This window comes from Solenopsis invicta, chromosome 4 (genome assembly GCF_016802725.1).
Source record: "Solenopsis invicta isolate M01_SB chromosome 4, UNIL_Sinv_3.0, whole genome shotgun sequence".
In the NCBI taxonomy this organism is placed as follows: Eukaryota; Metazoa; Arthropoda; class Insecta; order Hymenoptera; family Formicidae; genus Solenopsis; species Solenopsis invicta.
The window spans coordinates 26433386-26459827 of NC_052667.1; the positions used below are offsets into that span (position 1 = coordinate 26433386).

Sequence of the window (26442 nt, forward strand, 5' to 3'; positions counted from 1 at the left end):
CTTATACTTAGTAATTTATTGATAATTATTGATATACCTATGTTCTGTAAGCAGCAGGGATGGGAAGTCGTTACTTTACAGTTATTTTTATTTTTTTATAGTAATGATTTGGTAATGACGTTACAATTTTTATAAAGATTGGTATTGAGAAACAGTCACTTTTGACAAGTAATTCGTTAGTTGATTTGTTATGTAACGGATTAAAGTAACACAAAGTAACACGTTATTTTGACTTGTTATGTAACGAGTATAGTTACAAGTTAGTATTTTTCAATGAAAAATGCATAATAGTAACGAGTTGATTGTTAAAAGTGATTTCTAATCTTTGCATTACTATAATAAAAAATACTCATGTTATTACCAAGTTATAAAAAAAATATAGAAAAGTACAATTAATGAGTGGAAAATAGGCTAATGAGAGTCAGCGCGAGTCAAAGAGCGCAATTGCAAGTATCGATATTGAATCATTTATTCAATTTAAAATTAGAAAACATACGTTTTGACTCGCTTTGGAGTCATCTTTAGCGTAACAAAAAATAGTACAGGCAATAGAAATAGAAGCCGACATCGAAAACGGGAAGCATCCAAGTCGCCAACGGTTTGATAAATCCGTGGTGGCATTTTTAACAGTGAAAATATCGCAAGAGATGACATTTAACTATATAACTGTCGTATAATTATTTTGAATCTCGAAAAATTATTCTAATTGTGACTATATTTTTTTTTGTCGTGTCGCAAAAAGTGACATTTTACTATATAATTGTCAAATGATTATTTTAGATCTCGAAAAATTATTTTAGTTGCGACTGTATGTACTCGTGTACCTCCCATTTGAGCTGATGACGACTAATGAAGCTTGAGATAAGTTTCGTATGTAGAAATCAATTTCTCTTGACGAAGTAAGCACTCAAACGTTACTCGTTTCATATCAACACGTGCTCACGGTTTCGAGTCCGAATGCGTGTTAACTGTCCGGAACATTACGTCTTACCTGAACGTTACGCAGAACGTTACGTCCACTCATTAGTTGTATTTAAATTTTGAGAGTCCGGAACTAATCAATTGTTAAATATAAAAAAGTAACGGCGTTACTTTAGGAGATTAAAGGAGTAATGGCGTTATTTATTGTAACTTGTTACTTCTCATCTCTGTTTATAAATAAATTTTTTATTTCCTGAAAAAAATTTTTGTAAGGTTGCATTGTTTTTCCACGAGTCGATTGAGTGTTAACTGTTTAGACTCCGGCGTTTCTGCCTTCGCAACCGCTGTATATTATTGGTCAATAATTTTGTATTGCTGGTCAGTAACAATATCCAACGCGTTTATTAAAATAGAACTGTGGTTTTTATTAAAAATGTCAAAAGTTATAAAAGAACTCTTTTTTCGGTTCGGTGCCGCAATTGATGCTTTAGAGCGGAAGGCCACACTTAAGAGTTGAAACTTATTTGCGTTTTACGTGTGCCCGTCTAAATATCTTTTTAGAATATCTCTCCTGGAAAGATTTTTGTATATCTATAACTGCATTCGCAGTTCTTTCAATTTTATTTTTATTATACTATTTATTTTTTATATTTTTTTACTTCTATTATAGTTTCTTTTATATTATTATACTTTGTTTTATCATTTTTTTTGTATCTCTTTTTGAAAAAAATCTAATAATGTATAGATGTCAACGAATTGGTTATAATTTTACCCTCGCTGATAGAAGATGGAATCAATTTGACCCTGTAAAATTTAAGCATCGTAATTTTTAAAATGTAAGAAAAAATGTAAAAACTTTACGGAAGGTTAAATTGGTCTCATCTTGGGCCAGTGGAGGTAAATAGATATTTAATCCAAAATTTGCAAATGCTAAATAATATATATTTTTTTACTTATATTTTAATATATTCTTACAATAGTTGGTTTATTGAACAGTAAATAAATACTACTAGTTTCATAAAGAAATATAATGAGAGTGTATAGCGGAAATTAAAATGCTAATAATTGTGAAATAATTATGAAATTTTAATAATATTTTGATGTATTCTGATTTCAGAGACTTTAGATGAAATTGAAATAGAAGATATAAAGATTGTTCTAAAGGAATTTACGGAAGAGAAAAACGAAGGCACTGCAAAGAAGGACATTGAAAACAAAAAACCACGACCAAAATTAAAGTCGCCTATTAAAACCCAATCAAATCTAAAAACCATTCTAAGAAAACAAAAAGATGATGTGATAGAATGTCCGGGATGTAAAAAACAGTATAAAAAGTCTCGGTCACTCGAGTCCCACATGAAAAATGATTGTGGCAAAAAACATTCGTGCCCAGTGTGCTTAAAAACATTCAAGTACATGAATAGTTTGTGTAGGCATAAAAAGAAATGCGAAATAAATTGGAGAGAAATGCGTATTAAACAGTTGAGAGAAAGTCGTAAATGAAACTTTACAATTTCTATAATTTTATTTAAATTTAATTTGTACTTTACTTTTAGTAATATTATTTTAGGTTTTTAGCTATTTTAGCTTTAGGTATTTAGGTTATTAATAAAATTACTTTAGGTAATTTAAACTTTACAATTTAAATGTTTATTTCTTAATTCTTTTAATCATTTATTTTTTGACCAAAGTTTCTTTTAAGTTTATTACATATATAAAATGTGATATATAATGTGATATACAATGCTCACACTGCAAAAGTTTTGTGAAATTATATTTTGTAATTTGATAAGAGCGATTTATGTATCTACCTCAATATCTTATTTTTTATTTTTTTCATGTGTTATACCAGTTGTGTATTATTTATTTTTGTGAAAAATTCACAAAAATAAATAAAATGATGTATTAATTTAGATGTATTTTTTTTATTTCAAATTACTAAAATATAATTATTGTTGAAATTAATATGGATTTAAGCGCTGCTTTATTCTGTTACTTGCGATCACTTTCGAATCGTTAGGTATAAATAAAACCCAATTATTTAATTTATATTATCGAAAATTTGATCAAATTTGCGAGACTATTTTAGTTTGCCCTTTGTCGATCTACTTGCAAGCACGGTTAAGCATTGAATTTTCCGTGACTTTTTGAGGTTTTGACGAATGTCGCTTGAGCGAGCCCAATTGGAACATCGACACTAATGGCAAACCGTGATTGTTGTGTTATAGAATTTCGCACGTCCATCATCCGAACGTATACCTGCCAGTACTGCAGCAAGAGCTTTACTCTTATGCGCTTTCTTTACGTCCATCTGAGGAAGAGCTGTTATTGGAACCCGAGTTCCCAATGTTATCACATGCAGAAGTTGAAACCCTTCTCGTGCGTATGCGGTGCCTCTTATTCGAAGCAAGATTCCTTGTACCAGCACATGCGTTACGATTGTGGTAGAATTCGAAAATGTAACGATTGCGGTAAGACATTTTTGCAATCGGCCAGTTTGTACAAGCATAAGAGGCATTCGTGCAGTATATTGAAGTACAAATCATAAATCGAGGTGTTAATCAAATTTCTTTTAAGTTTATTATTACTTATATAAAGTTAATTGTGGCATGAAATAATTTTACAGGTTAAATATTTCAATCATTTTCTTTTATATCACATATGTATAGTATATAAAATTTTATCAAATAGTAAAATATAATTTTATTTGTAACATGAAATTATATTTTGCTATTTCATAAAAGCGATTTATGCGTTTACTTTAACATCTATTTTATCTTTTTTAAGTATTACATATCAGGAAAATTTACAAAAATAAACAAAAGTGATGTATCATAAGTTAGATGTAATTTTTGTATGAAATAAGAAAACTTAAATTATAATTATTTAAATTAATATGGACAAGCGCTACCATCCTCGCTCTGTTGCTCGTTGTGGTCATTATTGAATTGTTACTTATAAATAAAAGTAAATTATCTAAATTAGACTATCGAAAATTTGACCAGATTTGCGAGACCATTTTAGTTTGCCCTTTATCGAGCTACAATATTTATGAGCACGGTTAAGCATCGAATTTTCCATGACTTTTTGAAGTTTTAACGAGTGTCGTGAATGAGTTTAACGGGAACACCGATACTAACAACGAACCGTGATTATTGTGTTATAAAATTTCGCACAATTCCGAACGTATACTTGCGAGCACTGTAGCAAGAGCTTCAACACCCTTAAGCGCTTTCTTTACGCCCATCTGAAGAAGAGTTGCTACTGGAATTCGAGTTCCGTGTGCTACCACGCGCAGAAATCGAAACCCTTCTTGCACGATACCTCTTATTCGAAGCAGAGTTTTCTCACGTGGCACATGTGTCACGATTGCGGCAAGACATTTCTGCAATCGAGCAACTTGTGTAGGCACAAGAAGCTATTGTGCGTTACACCGAAGTAGCAACTATAAATCGAGGTGTTGAATGTAAAATCCGTATAAAGCTACTTGGGTTATTGCGTTGGACATAAGTGCTTAAGATAAATCGGTGCGTTTACTACTCGCTAATTTTTTTACTATTGTCTCGTTTAATATTAAACGTTGTTTATTTATTACTTGTTTGATATATATAACGTAATTTTTATTACCGAGTTTATTTCTACATTTTTATCGTAAGATAAAATTCTTCTCGACCGAGAGATATTTCTTCTTTGTCATGTAAAATAAATTGAAAAAATACCCGACTGTTCATTGATTCACCTTAACACTATGCGATTTATATTATTTTTGAAAATTAAATATATTTTTTTAAATTGCGTTACCACTCTTTTTATGTACGAACATGAATAAGTTAAAACGATGTCACTAAATATTTTTGCATTTTGAAACGTAACAATGATCACTAATACGCTGTGCACATAAACCAAGACATTTTAACAATGTGGGAGTAAGTGGCATCGCGTTTCTCTTTTTCTCGTTGCATAAACATCGTAGGGGAGTTGGAAACACGCAGCATATTTTTCCAGTTTACTTTGATGTTACAGTTCAGCCTTTTATTTATTTATACGCATGAGATACATTTTACAGCTATTCGTTAGGTTACTCTTAATCATTTGCAGTCGATATATCAATTTTTAAATATCGCAAAAATAATTACACTTAAACATTTCTTATTTTGTGAATTTTTGATATTTTGATAATTCTTAAATTGTTAATAATAACGAGTTTTGTTCATTATTGGAGTACCCCGATGGAACAAATGCTGATTATTGATTTGTTACTCGAGATTTCTGACCGCAAATGATTTTTAATTAAATTGAACACTTATTTTTGTAACCCACGAGCCGCAAATAAACGTACTACCTCAGAGAGAAACCGCTTTGTTAATTTTGTGTATGCTCGCTTTAAGATACGAACGCAATCGGCTGACGGAAAGGTAATCGTGTTGCAGAATTGGAGCTAGGCGCGAATAATTCGACGCGCAGCGAAGGCACCAAGCGAAAGTATAGTTGCAAGTACTGCGGCAAGGGCTTTACGCAGTCCGGTCATCTGAGGAGCCACCAGAAGAGTTCCTGCTACTGGAATCCCAGATCCACCTGTCATCAGTCACAAAAGATCAGGCCGTTCTCCTGCACGCAATGTGGCGCCTGCTACTCCAAGCAGTCGCACCTCATCTTCCACGTACGGCACGAGTGCGGCCGCACGCAAAAGTGCAACATCTGTGGCAAGACGTTCCTGCACAGCAGCAGCCTACGAAGGCATCGCCAAAGAGCCCCGTGCAACTTCCAGCTTTGCTAATGCGCGTGACGTGTGCGCCGAGCTGTGTACGACTTTGGCCGGAAGACGTTTCCGAAACAAGTCGCGTGATCTCTTTCTTCATTATTTAAGAGGGTGACACACACGGTTTTCGTCGATAAATAGACCAATTGAAGGAACTTACAAATTTGCGAAACGAACGGCAGTAAGAGTGGAATGAGAATTCTGGAATGCTCTGTTGTTCTTAGAGAACTTTCTCAAAATCTTGCGTCAATATCTTGAAGATATCGCGAGACCTTAACGTTTCTCAAGATAGATTTTCGTTGAGATATTTTTATCGAAGTGCAGTGTACGTTGCCGTATGGCGCGTATCGTTTATAGTGCAACCGCATACCAAATCAAAGAATTATTGTGATATGTTACAATGAATATGTATATAAATTATAATATCGAATATTTCTAAAGCAAAAAACGTGTCATTCCTTTTTTTTTTGATCCCGATTTAAATACGGACATCTGGATTTTCGTAGGAAAACAGTTTATCTCACAATCAATAGCATTGCATTTCTGTTTAGCACTTGAGGGAGACCGTCCTGTTTGTCGACATCTCATTCGTTCAATAATTCTTTTTATCTTTAGATCTGATTTTTGCTGATCTATGTTTCTCTGTTTTCAGATTAATTTGTTCGAAATCAACTACAGCGACATCAAAGATTTAGGCGAATGGACGCCGATGACTGACGTCATTTTCTCTCGATGGTTATGGAAAATTTTGAAGCTATTTTCATCTTTTTGTTCATTTATTTGCATTTAGATGTTTTACGTCGAATGTTTAAATGACATGTGATGATAATATTAAAGCGTACTATTTTACGAATTTATAATAAAATATTTCTAGTGACGATTTACGCTTTTCGAAAACCACCGTTGATCTGATATTTTCCCGATATATTTTTCATGGCTACAATGGGCTTGCATGCAATTTTTGTTTTTATTTCTTTATTCTATTCTTTTTTGCTTATTATATCGCCGATTGGTTATGATAATTTTCTATGATAAAGAAAAATTTTGCTAGCCTATCGGTGATACGTTAAATACTGATGACTTTTTCTAAATTACTGTTATTTCTTTTTTAAAGCACTCGGTTGTCATCGTGTTACAGAGAAAGAGTCATCGCAGGAAAAAACTCTAGAAAGAGCGAAGAAAATAATTAAAAAAGAAATTATAGTGGAAGATGATGAAGAAGAAACACTAAAGAAAAATACGAAAAAAGAGAACAGATCTAAAATAAACGTAATAAATTTCTTTGCCAATAATACTCCTACAACAAGTACTGCGCAACATTCTTCAGCGGACGTTAGTCAAGAACGTTCTAAACCTGACAGAATTATTTGTCTAAGCGATAGTCAGTCTACCGAGGACAGTGATAGTCAGATCATCAAAAAATCATCGAAAACAAAATCACCGAAAATAAAAGTGATCAACTTTGAAACAAGAATTGTTCTTGATAAGCCTACAACAAGTACTGCGCAACATTCTTCAGCGAACGTTAGTCAAGAACGTTCTAAACCTGACAGAATTATTTGTCTAAGCGATAGTCAGTCCACCGAGGACAGCGATAGTCAGATCATCGAAAAATCACCGAAAACGGTACCTCCGAAGATAAAAGTGAACCGTTTCAAATCTGAAACGAGAGATGTTATTCTTGATAAGCCTACAACAAGTACTGGACGAAATTCTTCAGTGGGCATTAACGGACAACGTTTTAATCATTCTGGAATCAATTCTCCAAATGATGATGACGATGATGATAGCTCTTTGCCTTGGACTAATTCGGAGGATGCGAAAATAAAAGCGAAATACAAGTGTCCATTTTGTGGTAACAGTTTTGATAAACGCCACTTACTTTCTCAACACCTCTCATGTACGTGCTTAAAGAATCCAAACTCCAGGACTAACAAGGAAGCTGGCAAGTTCAGATGCATAACATGCGGTCGCAATTTTTCGCAATCAAAATTTCTGAAATACCATCAGACACATGAGTGTCAAAAAACAATAACGTGTCCGGATTGTGGCAAGACCATGAAAGGAAGTTCTATTACGAAACGTCATAAGGAGAACTATTGTGTGAGCAAGCGATGGAAGAACAAGGTGTCAATTAAAGAAGAAATAAATTCACTGCATCAATTGCTTGAAGACGAAACCAGCGATCCGGAATTGTCAAATTAAATTAAACGAAACGATTTTCAACTTAATTATTTTGTTCGTACAATCAAGATGTTTCATAATAAGCAGCATATTTAATAATCAATTGAAAGAAAGTTGTGTTATTTTTCATGTTTGCGTTAATAATTTCTATTATTATTTGTGGAAAATATTTTGATTTATAAATTACATTAAATTTGTTTTATTATCTAGAAGAAAATTATTTTGCGCATATTTTATATTAATTTCTCCAATCTGCTTTAAATATGTAATGCAATTTTTATTTATTTTTTTCCTAATAAGAAAGATGAGTTTTTTTCGCGAGTGTATTCAAGTCTTCCATGATTATACAGATTAATAAATTTTAGTTAAATCATGCGCGTAATTGTTGCCTTAGGTAACATATTTTTTACAGAATGGAAAATATTATATAAAAGGAAATGACGAAAAATTAATCGCCGATCACTGGATTGCAATTTAGTGTCTTAAATTATTGTATTTTTGGTTTTACACGTATATGTATCATTATTTTTAATTTCAATTTTTATTTTATATTTTTTCTTATGTGTTATTTGCATAAAACTAATAAACATTATGCATATTTTACTTATTATTTTTTATACGACTTTGTTTTTCATGCATGTTAATAAAACTTTTTGATTTGTTGTCCTTTAAATTTCAGATAAATGGACGATTACATTTCGTATTTAATACTTTTTTAAATCATTTTCTCAGTGTGTATTTCTCTTTCCCAGAAAAGGAATATATAGATGTTAACGTAAAGGGTATGCTATTATAGGGACAATATTAAGGGACATAAAGGGACATTAATATATATTTAAATAGAAATTTATATCATTATTTTTAATACGGAATTTTTTTTAGTTTTATAGTAATTTATAATTATTGATTTTATTGTAAAATGTCTTTAGTCTGATAAAAGAATAGATAAAATATTATGATTACTATTTATGCAATTTCGGTTAATTTCTGAAAATTTCAAAAATTTACTTCAATACAGATCAGAAATTAATTATATTGAGCCAGCAAAATAATTATATAGTACGGTCAAGCATTATGACAATGTTGCAAAAAGCTTTCAGCAATCATTTTAAGTTCTATTTTAGCAGCTAATTTAATGTTTATACTTATTTTGATAACTCAATATAATTATTTTCACATCGTTTTTAACTAAATTTTTAGATATTTTGCATTTAATTGACTTATTCGATGAATCTAGTTGCTCGATCTTTTCAAATGTAAGTGCTATAAAATCAGTGTCGCCGTCGAAAAAGAATTTTTCTTGTTATAGCACGTGACATTTTCTGCTACATGGAAGCTTACATTATTATTTTCCGTATACAATGTGTATATCATTGCACAATGATAACTTACATATGATAATCTGAACACATTTGACACTCTACCTAAAATTTTAACGTATACTAATAATAATATAAGAAAAGCAAGAAAACATAAATGGATAGTTTAGAAAATTCAGTGATTAACTGTTCAAAATTGTTTAATAACATTGCACGTGTCATTAGCATTGATCAGGAATCTTCTTTTAAAAATTTATTTGATTTAATAATGTACTATGAATTGCTATGCGATAAGTTGCAATAAAGAATGATAAAGAACAAATCATCTGATCATTATTTAGTTATACGTTAATAATATCTCGTTTTGTTAAGAGATTTTTAGTGGGTTTATGAGATGAATTATATAAGCCAAAAATATAATTGTTTTCTTTATTACATGCTACTTAACAAGTTTTAAAGGTTAATAGCATTAACAGGGTTCGAGAAGTTTGTTATTTTTAGTAATTTTTTGACTCGTGTGTTTCTTTTGCTCATCTTTTTTCTTCCTAATTCTTTTTATGTTTATCTAATAAATAATATGTGTAAATTATTCAATTTTTATCAGAATAATATTTTTAATTCTTATTTCTTTATATGTTTATTTAGTGTGAAATGATTATTATTAAAATTACAATTCATGTGCAACTAAATTTGCTATTAATTAAAATTGATATCATGATTTTTGTTTAATGTATGAAATGATTGTTATTTATATTTAAAACAACAAAAGTTATATACATATTATATATGTAATGACTTATGTATATATGTATAACTTTGGATTGAAAAGATACACATTTTTGTGACACTTAGCACAAAACATATTTTGTTTCCTCATTGTACTGAAGAAATACAACGAGCAACCATCACACTTATAAACATGCGTTGAAAGAAAAGTGATGTAATTGTCCATATATATAATATAATATCCAAGGTTTAGCTCATCGAGGTTTATCCTCGTGGGGGATCGTTTTTTTTTCCAGGCGTTGTTCCGTATCAGGAGAAGCAGAATCCCGATTATTCCATCGCAATGTCATTGGAACAGCATCTCGGTCTTCAGGCTCCATCATTACAGAGTTACGACGCCGGCTTTGGGGATTCCAACACCTTGGGACCCGATTGGTATCCCGAGAACGCGACAAAGCAACAGCAGCAACGAAACGATGGGCTTCGGCGATATCTATGTCCCAAGTGCGGCAACAGTTATAAATACCATGGCGACATGAAGAAGCACATGCGGCTCCAGTGCGGTCAGGAACCGAAATTCGAGTGTCCCTATTGTCGCAAACGGTCAAAGGTTTCGTCAAATATGTATGCGCACGTGCGCACCATGCACAGTGATCAACCGATATACATAATAGATCTGAGCAAACAATCTTCGACGCTTCAATGAGACGATATTCTCCGCCGGATCATTTCGATATAGAAAGATGACATTTCTAATAACCAATGTACAGATATTGTGATATTTTTATTATTTCATATTGTTTGATTTTTCATTTTTAATATCTGGAATTTTGTGAACTACCTTTCAAAAAAACTTTTTGAAGGTAGATGCTTGTACATATACGTACACAAAATAATGGGGGGTGAAAGTAAAACAAATTAATTATTATAGTACGTTTATTATAGGAAATATTGATATTATTAATGTATATTTGTTAAATTGAATGTTATAAATAAATTATAAATTATATTGTAAACAAATTAGGATGCCCGATGTACCATTTTCAATAGTCCCAGATGTTTACTAATTGACTCCAGAAATATGTTAGGAGTGATTCCTATTTTTATTTTATTTCGTAGAGTAATTCATATTTCTGTGTGAGTGTGATACCCGTGAGCCTCGATTCCCGCAAGATTCGATTATGTAGATGAGCGAAGAGCATGGAAAATGTTTCTCTCTATCCGATGTCGTGTATCCGGTGATCTCCGTTAGCCACTAACCGCAGCCCGAAATTTTCGATTCTTTTTCTAGATTCGCTTTACGGACAGATGCACCCGTCGTCTTACGTACATCCCCAGGTAATGTCCGCCGGCGGTGTGACCGCGGAGCCTTATCAGCCCCGAAGAGACAACCTGAACACAATGGAAGATACGGAGGAGAACACGTATCTTTACGTCGACTCGACCCATCGTCAGGAAACCGCCGTAGCGCCGATCCCTACGACTCGCTGGCCGGACAGTGTGGTCGTGCCGAGCACGATCGTGAGGAAGAAGTTCCATTGTCCCAGATGCAACAGCGGCTACACCAGACTTTCCGACATGAAGACGCACTGCCAGTTCCAATGCGGCAAGGAACCGCGATACCAATGTCCATACTGCACGAAGAAAGCCAAGTTCTCGTCGAACATGTACGTGCACGTGCGACGGATGCACAAAGACAAGAAGTTGCAAATCATCGATCTGTATAAGCAGCTATCGAGAGTACGCTGCTGAAGACGTAGGATGATGAAGAACGCCAATGATGAAGAAACCGAGCGCAGAGTTTTTTTTTACAGAAAATACTTCGCGCGGTTAATGGAACTGTCGCACAAACTTGAAGCAATATGCTTTTTATAATGAGTGTATACCTGGGAAATAGCAATGCAAACTGCCCATATAGGAAGATATGTTGCAAGATCACGAATTACTTTGTCGTTTTTTTTATCTCATCGAAAAGTCGTACGGATAATTTATGATATTAATGATTACTGTGATTAGTTAAACGTTAAATGTTTGATTTGTTAACTTTGTGAGCCTAGCAATTTCAGTTGACTTTGTTAATTTAACATAATTATACTTTATAGGAAGCATGCCCCGAATAACAGTAGTACTTTAAGGGATAAACTTTACTGTTTAAGATTGTTTTTCATCAAAGAGAAGAGTGGTGCGTTAGGTACATTTTAATGATGGATACAAATCAGTGCTTTTTTAAATATGATTTGAATACAATTTGTTTCTTGATGCCGTTAATTCGTTTAACCAGTAACTCATTTTCATTGGTAAAAATTATTTAAGAAAATAGATTGTAATATATACATAGCATCATAATAAGTGTAAAGTTTTTCACGATTGCTTTAACTTTTTCATAGATGAATTCTTTTAGAATAATATTTGGTTAAATAGTTCACAAAACATATTGAAAATTATAAACGTAAGAAAAAAGGGAACACACTATGAATAAAAGCTGGTCTCTTGTGGTCCACGAAAGTGTTAACATTTAACATATTACAGGCAATCATTCATAGTTATTAATAATTTATAATACTTAGATTAATGTTTTATTAAATTAATAAAAATTCTACGACTGCAGTAATAATTGTGTTAAGAGCTCTAATCGCGGATAATTATTTCGCTATTTGTGTACAAAAAAATTTGTTTATATACTTTCTTAAAATTTGTTATCAAAATGTTTGGAATAAAATTTCCTTTTTACATATGCACGAAACCCACAATGTGAAACCCGAGAATTTTTCCGATGTCCTTTGTTTTTTTGATTCCTGTGAATTTAACTTTCTAATAACTCTAGTGACATGCTTTTTTCCTAACGGAATTAAAACTTAGTGGCTGTAAATTAAAAGGTTGAAAACAATTTTTTCTTGCAAGATGCATACATTTTTTCCCAGTAATCTTTTTTAATATTTCCTTTTTGTATATTTTTAAAGTAATATATTTTACGCGTTGAGTGAAATGCGCAGTATTAATTGATACATGATGCTTTTCAGGGATGAAAATATCCTCGCCTTCAGTATTAGGGATAAAACATAGGCAGAACATCAGGCATCGTTATCGGGACTGGGGCAACGTGGGAAGTAGCACGAGGTATCCCTGCACTAACTGTCCAAGCACATTTGGACAGAAGAAGAGCCTTCTCACGCATTTGAGATACGAATGCGGCCAACCGCCTCGATTCAAGTGCCCTTATTGCGATTTGATTTCGAAGAAATCATCGAATATACAAAAGCACATTCGTCGAAAGCACGAGGGTTACGCAGTCTATGTTCAGGACATTTGCCGATTAATAAATGTAACTGTGTAATAAATGTTATATATGCAAGACGAAACATACACGGGACGATATCTAATGCCGTTGTAATTATTAACGAATATGCAATTTAATATTTGCGCATGTAAATAAATTGTACCTCTCTATAAAACAAATACATGAAATTCAAATATAATGCTATTAATGCGTTTGCACTTTCTGAAGCTTTACATGTAAAAAGAAAAACATTTTTTTATTATTGTTTATTTTATTATTGTTTATTAAATACTGTTTATTGAATGATTAAAATTGAAGATTTTTAAATTTGAAGAGAAGATGAAATCAGTGATAATAATTGTCGCAAGGAATGCAACGATAATAAAGTTTAATCTGATTAATTTATGAAAGTAAATAGTAAGTTATACAACGAGTTTTCATGGTTGTCGTGACACGTTCTGTTTTCTATTCTTATAATTGTGATATTTATTTTAATCTAACAGCTATTGTTAAATATTGGACAGCCGACGATGATAATGAGGTAAAGAGAATTTTAACATCGCACGCGAATTCTTCTGACACCGACTTTCATTTTCAGGTTTCTGTACGTTCTTCGGATTGACGAAAGACGACTCTTGGAAATCTAACAGAAGCATACGATTTTCCTGCACGAATTGTACGAGCGTGTATAGCACGAAGGGCAGCCTGACGAGGCATCAGAAATACGAGTGCGGCCAGCCGCCTCGGTTCAAGTGTCCTTACTGCGATTTCGTCTCGAAGAAGACGTCTAATGTGCATGAGCACATACGGCGGAAGCACAAGAATTGCGTCGTTTGCGTCCAAGACATTCAACATTTGTCCTACATCCGATATGACATACCTATCGTTCGTCAAGCGTTGCAATGATAAATGTGATCTCTTGTTCCGAGTTCCATAAAACCTCGAACAAGCTTTAACGTTCATCAGTACTGATCTGAATCAGTCAAAAAATCACGAGTCTTTTTCATTCATTAATCAGTCTCTATCTCATTCTTTCACGAAGCGAAATTAGATGAGGATTCTCCAAATGACTCGAAATTGTTATTCCTCGAGTCAATCATCTCTTATATCTTTAAAATTCTTCATAACTTTTATTTAGGTTTGTTGATCATTACAACGCATTTTGTTGCGAGTTTAATTGATTTTTTTTTTTATTTCTATTAATGCTTATGGACGCCTGAATTCAATCATCCTACACTATTGACATTATAGGTGCAACTAACGTCGTTCATTATAAATTGTAGACGTCTATAAGCACTCGACACTTACATTTCTACTGCTTAGCATCAAAATATTGTTTGCGTTTCGTGTTTTATGTTTCATATTTATATTACAAATTGAATAAAAAAATAGCGATTAATCAGAATGTTTTCTTCATTGCTGAAATATTTATTAAAATAATTTAGTGTTTTATACATTTTCTAAGGAACTGGCAATAAGATTACTGGCAAGCAAGGTTGTGGCTGTCCACGTATCGGTGTACATTTAGCACTGAAATTTCTTGCAGTGAAAGGATTGCACTGTCAATTTTAGGCACTTGGGTTTTCTCACCAGTTATTATATCATCATCTCGATCATAAATGTGTACTTTCGACCTTTGTCAAAGTTTGAAAATCAAGCACCTCTTCTTCGATATCGGGTAGTAACACACACGTAATATCCTCTAACAGAGGCTTGTGCTTTTAGTTTTCAGGTGTACCAAGAGGGCAAGCGAGAACATTCAGACGTTTTCCTGTCCGAACTGTACGAGCGTATTTTTGAGACGGAAGGGTCTACGAGAGCATCAGAACTACGAATGTGGCCAGTTACCGAGATTCCAGTGTCCTTACTGTAATCACCGATCGAAACTGATATCGAATCTTTACAAACACGTGCGCCGTAGACATCGCGGCGAGGTAGTCTGGTCAATCGATCTGAAGGAGAAGTGAAACGTCCGCGTTTCTTTCGGGTACCGTCTCAGCGCTCTTTATTAAACCCCGTAGTTGTACTGTCGAATGATGCAAGACAATGCGCGGCTGACTTTATTGAGACAGCAATTCCAACAATCGTGAAGCATCATGTACGGATGTTTCCAGTATGCTCCTTTTTCACTCTTACAGTAGAAACGTAATTTATCTAATACGTTTAATCAATATGTTTAATCTTCCTTTAGCATGTCTCTCTTACTCGTCGGGTGACCAAGAACACGTCGCGACTGTTCGTCTCGTTTTGCATTTCTCTCTTCTGCTTGCAGACAATATCTTTTCCTTCAACCGGCCAGTCCGAGGCAAGTCCGGATTGTCCGCGCAACGGCACGTACGAATTCGGCACGAGGAAATCGGCAGGTTTCCCTGCCCGAAATGCAACAGCGTCTTCAATCGGAAGAATAATTTGCAAAAGCATCTCAAGTACGAGTGTGGCCAATTGCCGAGGTTCAAGTGTCCATACTGCCATTACTGCTCGAAGAAAACCTCGAACATTCGCGCGCACATTCGTGGTCTCCATTCCGGCTGGGAGGTTTACGTGATTGACCTAAACGCCGCTTGCGGCGTTTAATCCCGAATGATCGAGCAACAATATGTTCCTCGAACAATTTGAAGTTTGCATCAACTTGGATTGAAGTTGGACGCTATAATTACGAAATCGTAACTTTTGTTTAAGTTATCGATCAGCATGTATCGTTTCTCTTTGTACTCCGTATAATTTTGATAATTATGTACAGGAAAAATAGATTGTGAATTGCATTTACGTGTATGTGAATTTTATTGTGTCACCACAGGAAGATCCATTCAACTTGGATATCGAACCGGTTGGCGTGATTTATGTTACCGGAATATTTCATAATCGATGGCTGTGATTTTTCTTATTCTCTCGATGTCTCTTTCTGTTGCCGACAGACTCGCCTTGCGAACTCTGACAAGTTCCGAACGTTTTCTTGCAGATGTACATCTGGTACACCTGGGCGGTTTCAAGATGCCATCTAGCTCGAAGATTCAGATTCAGGGCAGGTACCCCTGTCCAAATTGCCAGAGCATCTTTAGCCGGAAGAACAACCTCTCTTCGCACATAAAGTACGAATGCGGGCAGCTGCCACGATTTCGCTGTCCCTACTGCGATTACACCTCGAAGAAATCGTCCAACATACGCGCTCATGTACGCAGAAGGCACTTCGGCTACAAGGTTGACGTGGTCCACGTTCCGCTCTAACATCGCCACCGAAGATATCGAGAATCTCTCCGCCGAATTACAAGATTCTTAATGTACATAGCTAAGAGAAAGCTAAATCTGACACAGAACATTTTACGTTGAGTTTACATTGTGAATTCGTCGAAAGTTCCTTTAATTTTTATATTTCTCTTAAGTTTTATATGGACGCAGTTATATATATATTATATATATATATATATATATATATATATATATATATTTATTGTTAGAGATTAAGGTCCTTAAGGCCATTAGGTGTTGTTAAGCGAGCGGAATAGTTACAGTGTTAGCGCCGTGGTTCAGCGCTAGTTTACGGAACGAGCGGTTCCGAGTTCAAAACCTCCGTCAGCTCCGTATTTTTTTTGTCACTTACATTATTCTATCTGTCGTTTTCCGGGATAAAGTCACAGTGAAGTAAGTCCATGTCTATTTCGATTATCGCTTGCTCTCATTATTTCTCTAACGAAGGAATATCCCCTACGTCCGATCATTGATCAATTTCTCTACGCATGAGGACAGCACCCTCGCTTATCACCGTTATAACTAATTGCAACTAAAGGAAGTTTCACACGCACGAACCAATCACCGATCCCATCTTCCTACCCCGTTATCGTTTCTCTGTGTCGGACATTTCGTGTCGCGATACGAGGAGCTCTGACGCAAGCGGGGCGTCTTTTTTGTGTTTCAGGCCTGAATTACTGTATGTTCGCCGCGATACCGCCTGTTACGCAGAGCTATGTTCTCCAATCGTATCCGTCGTCGACGATGACGACAGCAACGACAGCGATGCGGATGAACGACGCAGACACAAGGCTGGCGTGCAAGAAGTTTCCTTGCGTGAATTGCAGCAGCGTTTTCAGCCGTAAGGGCGGTCTCACCTACCATCAGAAATATGAGTGTGGCCAGGAGCCACGATTCAATTGCCCCTATTGTGTCTACTGCGCTCGGCATATTTCAAACGCGCGTCGACACGTGCGGAAATGCCATCCTGGTCGGAACGTGTACACGGTCGACCTGTGCAAGTTGCAGCAACATGATCCTTGAGGCCAGGCGTCTACTCGGAAGACTGGCATCATCTTTTGCCACAAAGAACGACGATTCGCGAAGATCAAAGACGCTGAATGACACTGCGAAACAGGACACCGGACATCATGCGAAGATCCTCCTCTCGTCGAAGCGCCACAACTGGGAAGAACGGTAGAGATTTCGAAGAGCTTACTAATTTTGTTCTTGGTGCGGTATTGTTCGCAGTTACACGAAGAATACCGTAAACGCGCGAGGGTCGATTATACCGTATCAATACGGATATATCTATTTTTTTCAGGATGGGACAACCTGAGCGTCTGTCCGTACCGACGGTTCTCACTTCGCGTTTCTTCATTCCGCTTAGTCGACTCCGAAGATTTGAACTGCGAAGATGGAAGATAGTTGTGACTGTGCATATCTCTGTATCTTGAACATGGCATGACTTGTGACTGTCGCTATTTAAGAACGGTGTATAATGGAGGATTAGTGCCAAATAGTGTTTTGCGCGATTTACCTATAGGTAATTGCAGTGATTTACATATGGACATCAATTAACGATAAATTTGTAAAAAGAAGTGTAAATATCTTTGTTGCTAAGAAATATAGCAAATCGTTACCAAATGTTTCTACAAAACGGTTACTGTTATTAGCTGTGAAACTAGTTGAAGAAAACTTTTAATTGTGTGAGAAAATTTTATCTTTTTATGCGACGATTCTTCATGCAAGAAAATAATATTTTGCATAGTATTTTTTAATGTAAATATTAATTTTAAATGCACTATTGATGTTTTATTGTTTGTGCTGTTTTTATTGTTTTTTTTTATGTGGAAAATAATTTGTCTTTTATTGAAAGTGATTTAACAATTTGTTTATTATATGTCTGAAATATTTGTCATTGCTTTTATTTCTATACACATGTAGCCTTATAAAAACAGTAAGATTATAAAATAGTGATATTAGTGAATTTAGTGACAGAATATGACAGTAATACGACAATTAAATTCACAAAGCTTGCATAAAACCTTTAATTACAAGCGTAGTTTAAATCTTGCTGAGATTTATATTTAATCTCGAACTTTATGTAAGTTTATGAACCAAATTATTTGTGATAATTCAGTATTATTAAACTAAGGTATATTTTTTTTTTTTTTAATATTTTATAATTATATTATGGCATATTTTATAGAGATTTATTTACTTTATTGTACGCTTGTAAAGACCACAACTGTTTTGTTCAATTAAATTTTGTTTTTATTCTACAGATTACAGTCTACTTGCATAGACTATATATGTGTTCTGTATATACCAAATAAAATGTCATTAAATTTTAACATCTGCAGTCCTTCCTAAAATCTTCCAAAAAAATTTTGTTCATAAAGAAGAAAAATCTTCTGTATTATCTTTTAATCTTGCATAGATGTAAAAACAGATAATATGAAATAGGGACTTTTTTATATATATATATATATATATATATAAAGCTGCATTTTGATAATTGCCGGGAATTGTTACAGTTGTTGCCGTAACAAACAATGAATCCTGTACAATTTCTACGATATAAAAGTACATATTTATTTTTGTTAATTCTGAAGATTTTATAGCATTGTCTTAAACAATGCTGACCAACAAGCTCAAAGTAGTAAGTTTTTTAACGTTTTTATTTTATACACGTTTGCAGTAATGTTGTGTGAATGTTATATTGTTATATGATTGTTATATTGTTTAATAACTATTGTTAACTACTTTACGGACATAGAAGATTTTATTTGTCAAATCAAAACGTGCAGATAATATGAAATATAATATTTATGTATTCTATTTTTTAATTTAAAAAAATAAAATATTGTCCCGTAAAATTTTTCATATTTTAAATATATTTTTCATGTGCAACACTTATTTTCTATAAGCATTGCATAGTAAAAATATGTTTTTAATTGTTTTTAATTGTGTTTGACCAATTCGTATAAATAGACAAGTTTGTGTTTCATTTATTGATTATTTATTCTAAATTTTCATACTCACACTTTTTACTTCTCTGTTAGTACTGAAGTTGGACTTAAAATTTTAGAGAAACTTTTGTTAATTGAATTATTGCTAATACGTTAAGAATTCTGAGAAAACTCACAGAAGTTATATATACTAAAAGTTTTGATATATGTCTATATTAGAGTAATATACTAATGTATTAATTTAAAATTAATTTAAAAACGTATTCCATATTATCTACTGGTATTTTACTCATTTATGTGTGAACAAGTGAGTTTGTGGAAAGCGTCGAGTGTAAGCAGTTTCCAAAATAAAATAATTTTTTTTATTGATATTATTTGTATTAATAATACATTTAGGGTAAGAGTGGATCTATGAAATTCAAGTGATTTCTGAAATCTTTTACGCGAAACTGGGTGTTGAAAACTTTCCAATCTCAAATTCGGCGATTCCGCAAAGTCCAGCGCAAATTACCGAGTTACAACGAGATTTCTATAAATTGGCGACAATTTTTCATGTAACATTCCTCTTGCTTCTGTTCCAGACCATATTCTACCAATGACCTATGGACATGAATTTGCGTCTGTCACAACAAAGGAACAACCTACGTATTGCCCAGTCGTCATCGACCACAATTTCCCCGTCGAGAAGCCAACGTTCCTCTGTCCTAAGTGTCCGAGTGTCTTTAGGTACAAGCACAATCTTTACTACCATTTAAAATTCGAGTGTGGTCAGTCGCCGCGATTTAATTGCCCGTATTGCGTCTACTGTGCCCGGCATATCTCGAATGCTCGTCGACATGTGCGGACGTGCCATCCTGGTCGGGCCGTGTACACGATCGACCTGTGCAAGTTACAACAACGTCATCCTTACAACCAGGCATCTATCTGAAAGATCGGCACAGTCTCAAAAACCAAAGACGCCGGATGGCACTATGAAATACGACGCTGATCATCGTGCGAAGATCCTTTTCTCGAAGCGCTGCAATTAGGAAGATATTGGTTGAGATCTGAAACATTTTATTAATTTTATTGTAATATTGTATTCGTGATTACACAAAGAATATCGTAAGTGTTTCCTAGAATGCGCAAGGGCAGATTATAATCGTGAACACGGATATATCTGTTTCTTTTACAGGGATGTAGATCATCCTGAGCGTCCGTTCACATCGACTGTCCTTACTTCGCATATTTGATTTCATTTACTTAATCTTAGAATTAAATTGTAAAGATGAAAGATAATTGTGAATGTACATGTCCCGTCTCTCTCGATGAACATAAACATAACTTGAAGTTATTGCTATTTAAGGATAATGTACAACGGAGGATCAGTATCAAATAAGTGCATTTTACCGGTTCTGATGATTTACATGCGGATATTAATTTGCAAAAAGGACTGCCTCTATTGTTAAGAATTATAGCAAATCATTATCAATCGTTTTTACACGACGGTTACTGTTATTAACCATGGGAACTAGTTGAAGAAAATTTTACTTTTACGATAATTCCCTGTGCGAGAAATTATCATTCCGCGTAGTAAATTTTAAATGTACAAGTACACATATAAATTATTTACCCTTTAGTGTACGTTTGTTAGGACCTAGTTCGTTGAATAAATTTTTTAAAAATAAAACTTCGTTTTTTTAAGCAATCGCATACATTATGCTCGTTTTATATGAACCAAATAAAATATTATTAAATTTTAACATCTGTATTCCTTTCCAAAAAATTCCTGTATTAATTTTGTATATATATATTATGTTTACCTCCGTAATCTACGTATGAACAAATGAGATTAGAAAGCGTCGGATGTGTGCAGCTTCTAGAATAAAATAATTTTTTTTTGAATAATGTAAATAATGTAAATAAGAGTTTTTAACGATGCAATCATTGTTTAATATTATTTGTATCAATAATACATTTAGGAAAATAGTTGCTCTGTGGAATTGAAATGATTCCTAAAGTCTTTCTTACGAAACTGAGCGCTGAAAACTTTCTGATCTCAAGCTCGGTCCCGACGCCTCGGCGATTACGCAGAATCCAGCGCAGATTATCGATTTACAATCATACAAGGATTGTGAGGTCTTCGTAACGACGAGCACGATTTCTGATGTTCTTGTTGCTTCTGTTTCAGACCATATTCCACCAGTGATCTACAGGCATGATTTCGTGTCTGTTGTGACAAAGAAACAATCGACGTATCACCGAGCCGACATCGACGGCAATTTCCTCGTCGTGAGGCCGAAGTTCCCCTGTCCTATGTGTCCGAGTGTCTTCAGTCACAAGACCAGCCTTTGCTACCATTTGAAATTTGAATGTGGCCAGTCGCCGCGATTCAATTGTCCTTATTGTGCTTATCGCACGAAACACGTGTCGAATGTGCGTGCTCACGTGCGTAGGAAACATCCTGGCAATAGAGTATATGCCATCGACGTGTGTAAAGCAGGCTCGTAATGTAAGATTAAGGCTGTTAACGTGAGCTTCGTAAAACTTTTTTTAAAATCTTTTTGAGGAAAAAATCCTCTTTTCATTTTGTCGTGCACAGTTCTGAAGAAACGCGATTTTGTTTTCCGTGTTATAATACAAAATATTCAAATAATTGCACGACATTTGCTATATTGCACTTGAAATAGTAATTGTTGATACCAAATCATTTTTATAGAATTTTTATATAGAATTTTTTTCTTTGTACTTGAATTTTAAGAGTTTTTCTTGTTTAAAGTTGTTAAAAGTATAGTCTTGTTAAAAGTATAGACTTGTTTTTGGTTTAAAAATTTTTTGATACTTATGTTTTTAAAGAAATATTAGATCATTGATCATGAAATATTATAGGTATGAATTATATTGAGAAGCGAAGATATTGAGAATTGGAAATACTTCGTAATTCTTTTTTATTAGGAAAGGATTCCGTTTTTGTTAATTTTGAGAATCCTTGCAAAATTAACAATTCTAGTCGAATATATGTATATATTTTTGAGATATGCATTTGTTTGATATTATATTTTATTAATATATCACGTTTTAAATATAAATGATAGACATAATAAAACTTCCTCTTCGTTGTCTTCCATATAAAAAATTGCAAAGAGAATTTTGTGTCTTATCAGGTTCATATTGATGAAAAGAAACCAATATTCTCAATCAGCCGTTATAAACATTATATATATGTGTTTATATACAATATATCTATATACACATTTATATCTTATTATATTAATATATTAAAAAATTCCAAATAATTCGATACATGGTTTTTCAACGTTATATACAGATCATGTGTAATTCATTTCGTTATTTTGTATCATCCTTTCATTTTGTTATTTAGTGTAATACAATAAATACAGACGATTCTGCGCTCATAAAATTAGTATTTATATTGATTTTACTTTATTAAATCAACGTTCTGTAATTAGTTAAATGAATGTTCAATATCAAATTATCAAATTAGCATTTAGGCAACATTTTTAGTGATTATTGTCAAGTATTGGCTCATTGTTACTCTTGTACCACTGTACTTAGTATATTTTTATGTCTTCGCGTATGCACCGAATTATTCTGTAATAATTTGTCTTTTTTTCGTGTTTTAAACATTAACTAGCGATTAACACGGTTAACCAATAGGATATTTGCATTTTTTAGAAGGTAAGTACTCTCTAAGAACCGCGTGATGCAGATGTGCGTGAATCGATCTGTAAAATCCAGCATCTACGGCAGACTTGTAGGCAGATGTGTTACTGCTTGATATGCGACGGATTCTTTAATTGGTGCTACAATCTCCAGCTTCATTTTAAGTTTGCGTACGATCAGTTGTCGCAATTCAACTGTCCCTTCCGTACGAAGCGCATGTCGATATGTGCCATATTGATCGAAATTTTGCCGACCTGTGCAAATTGCAGTAATGTAACTCTTGGACTTAGAGTAGATTATCTTTTAATTACACGCGTAGCTCAAATCTCGTTGAGATTTATGTACGTAAATTTTATGTAAATCGTTACGAATTAAATTATAGTTCAGTATTGTTAAATTAAAACATATTTCCTTTAAATCCCTTAAATCAGAAACAATTGTGAATTTTGCAGAAAGGAGTTTTAAGTTTATTTTTACTCTACACAGACTACAGTTTACTTGCGTAGACTATACGTGTTCTGTAGATACCAAATAAAATGTTATTATTAAATTTTAACATCTGTGTTCCTTCCTATCCGAAATTTTGCATCACCTCTTAATTTTACATATATACATTTTTGTCTTCACGACTTACGTGTGAACAAATGAGATTGGAAAGCGTGTAGCTTCCAAAATTTTTTAGCGATGTAATGATGATTATTTATTATTTGTATTGATAATACACTTAGGGAGAAAGTGGCTCTACGGAGTTGAAGTGGTTTCTTAATTCTTTTACGCGAAACTGAGCGCTGAAAACTTTCCGATGTCAAGCTCGGCCTCGGCGCCTCAGTGATTTCGCAAAGTCCAGCGCAGATTACCAAATCTCAACGAGATTTTTGCAAATCGGCGACGAGTTCTGATATGACGTTCCTCTTGCTTCTGTTTCAGACTGTAATCTGGCAGTGATTTACGGGCATGAATTCGTGTCGGTCGTGACAAAGGGACAACCGATGTACCACCCAGCCGTCATCGACGGCAATTTCCTCGTCGAGAAGCCGAAGTTTCCCTGTCCTAGGTGTCCAAGTGTCTTCAGTCACAAGAACAATCTTTATTATCATTCGAAATTTGAGTGCGGCCAGTCGCCGCGATTCAATTGTCCTTACTGCGTTTATCGCACGAAGCACGTGTCGAATGTCCGTGCTCACGTGCGTAGGAAACATCCCGGCAATGAAGTATATGCCATCGATGTATGTAAAGTCAGCTCGTAATATAAAATCAAGACTGTTTAATTCGAGCTTCGTGAAACTTTTTGTAAATATTTTTGACGAGGAAAGATCCTATTTTTATTTTTTCGTGCACAGTTCTGAAGGAACTCGATTTTATTTTCTGATTTGTGTTATAATACAAAATACTAGTACGATTATATATTTCCTATATTGTACATAAAGCGATAATTGATGAAACCAAAAATTTTTAGTTATATAGTTTTTTTTTTTAGAATTTTTTGGGAAATCTATCTAAAATTAAAAATATAGACTTATCTGGAAATTTTTAAAATTTACCCTGGTAGAAATTTTATGTTTATTTTTTTAAACACTTTTATTACTTCTGTCTAGTAATTGAGGAATGAAACTAATAAATATCAAGATGCTTTACCTGTTACTGCATACAAAAAACTTGACGCTTTTAACTTTATTGAACAAAAAAAGACAATAAATGGATTGTTTAGTTGAATAATAAGCAAACTGAAAAGTCTGTAGTATTGTTACAACCAATAAAAATACAGTAATACAAGACAATAATTGGATGGACGTCTAAAGAAATTGCATTTATTTCTACCAGAGTAGTTTTGTTAAAGAAATAATAAATTACATGAAATAAATATAAAGATGAAATTCATAGAGACGGAAGCATAATAATTTTTTTGGAAAAAGATAATTCATTTTTGTAATTTTAAGCGAAGAATTCATGCAGAAGCAGCAATTTTTTCTCTAGTCGAATGTATGTATTATATATTTTTGAAATGTATAGTCGCATTATTTAATTTTTTATATGTTAATTATTATATATTTTATATGAGATATAATATTTCAATCTATACATTGATTTATACCATATATGTAAATAGTCGAAATAATAAGACTCACTCTTCATTGTCTTCCATGTAACAAAATTGCGAAGAGACTTCTACATTTCATGTTTTTTAATATTTTTATGAAAAAAAAAACCAATATTCTTGTGCCAATCGATCGTTTTATATACAAGCACATTTATATATTTATTTATGTATAATAATATCTCATTCATGTACATTAATATCTTATTATATTTGTATACAAGGGAATTTGTAAATGATTCGATACCGATCTGGTATTTCAACGTTGTATGTAATCATTTATAATCTACTGCGTTATTTTATATCATCTTTTTGTACTTTTTATTATTTATTGTACTCCAATAAAATGTAGGCGATTATATATTTGTAAAATTAGTAATTTATAGTTAAGGGGTTAGGATACTTTAAAATTAAAAAAAAAAAATCGAAATTGATGGCTTTAAAATATAGTTTGAAGTCATAAAATTAATGTGCAAAAAACTTCAAATCGTTGTTTGAAGTATTTTCCAATTTATAGCATTTAGAGTGAAGTCGCGTACTTGCGCGTAGGTAGACATCCGAAAACTATACAATTCTGTTGTCGCTCTTTTTGAGCACAATAGATATAATAGATTAGTTTTTCCCCTTTCTTAAGTATTTTCGATAGTGCTATCGTTAATTAATTTTACGTCAAAACATTTGAAGGTATGTGAAATATCTGTAGTCGGTTGCTTTCTGTATTACAGTATGTTTTGCATATGTCTCGCAAAGTGCTTTAGAATTTGAAATTGTTACATCTAGTGAAAATGGATCGTACGTTACTTGATAAAAGAGTTAGCGGAAATTACCAGAACTCCCAAGTAGATTAATGCGACTGCGGTATACGAGCAGCTACGACTTTCGACATTTGCGACATCAAAAGAAGGCTGAATCGAACGAATTGGAACAGCAGAGCAACTTTGGAGGATGCTGAACTTAAAGAGAAAGATCCGTTCTACTAAGCAGATATGGCTGATTAGCTGTAAGATTAAAAAAAAAACTGCATGATGTCAAACTTTAAACTTTACGTTTTTCTCAAAATCATGTTTTTTAAGACGGTGTACACGATATCTCAGGCAGTAATTGACAAAGTGGCTTGAAATTTTAATCACACAAGTAATAGTTATCGTGCAATGAAGGCTTTTGTTGATAACATTTTTTTATATCTCAAATATGATATTTGGAGTATAAAAAAATGAGATAAAAAACTAAAAACTTTTATTTTTGCTAATTTTCCAAAACACGGAAAAATGTTTCGTTGTACGATAGGGAATACACTA

The 26442-nt window shown here is 33.4% G+C and overlaps 1 protein-coding gene across 46 annotated transcripts in view; it reads left to right on the plus strand.

The window, feature by feature from the left end:
* Positions 1-26442, plus strand: part of LOC105196315 (longitudinals lacking protein, isoforms A/B/D/L) — a 291818-nt gene that overhangs the window by 35041 nt on the left and 230335 nt on the right. For 2 of the 46 annotated variants that reach the window (XM_011162169.2, XM_039447887.1), the window contains exon 7: positions 19968-20330. The exons of 35 other annotated variants lie outside the window; for them this stretch is intronic. In XM_011162169.2, the coding sequence (XP_011160471.1) occupies positions 19968-20314 (347 nt within the window). In that variant the 3' untranslated portion in view covers positions 20315-20330. Of the gene's footprint in view, positions 1-3149; positions 3899-5351; positions 6129-6794; positions 7964-11200; positions 12433-12929; positions 13366-19967; positions 20331-21556; positions 22782-23976; positions 25290-26442 lie in introns of those variants that run through there. 9 more of the 46 variants (XM_011162167.3, XM_039447885.1, XM_011162180.3 and 6 more) reach the window with 8 other exon arrangements.